The 306-nt window shown below is 53.9% G+C and overlaps 1 protein-coding gene across 1 annotated transcript; it reads left to right on the top strand.

The window, feature by feature from the left end:
- Positions 1–158: 158 nt before the first annotated feature.
- On the top strand, positions 159–306 carry Tsp_14596 (conserved hypothetical protein; the record flags this gene model as incomplete). The annotated part of the gene is made up of 1 exon (XM_003366843.1): positions 159–306. A coding segment is annotated over one exon (148 nt), but the record flags the coding sequence as incomplete, so codon positions are not given.

Below are 306 nucleotides of genomic sequence, written 5' to 3'. Positions count from 1 at the left end.
GAAAACGGACAGCCGCGCAGCTCAGGTTCTGCACGTGCCGGTCTGTCGGCCAGCTCTGCTTCAGACTCGAATACACTCGACCAGCCGAACAACCGGTGGCAAGTGAACAAGTCCTCAACACAACTAAGCCAAGCATACACTGCACGCTTGAAACCTCAGCCCGATCGGCCCAGCCCTTAGAGCCAATCCTTGTTCCGAAGTTACGGATCCGTTTTGCCGACTTCCCTTACCTACATTATTCTATCGGCCAGAGGCTATTCACCTTGGAGACCTGCTGCGGATATCAGTACGACCAAGTACGAGATT

The sequence above is a fragment of the Trichinella spiralis genome (genome assembly GCF_000181795.1).
Source record: "Trichinella spiralis strain ISS 195 chromosome Unknown Scfld5292, whole genome shotgun sequence".
Lineage (NCBI taxonomy): Eukaryota > Metazoa > Nematoda > Enoplea > Trichinellida > Trichinellidae > Trichinella > Trichinella spiralis.
Note: the sequence above shows the minus strand (reverse complement) of the source record. Positions and strands in the feature narration are given on the sequence as shown.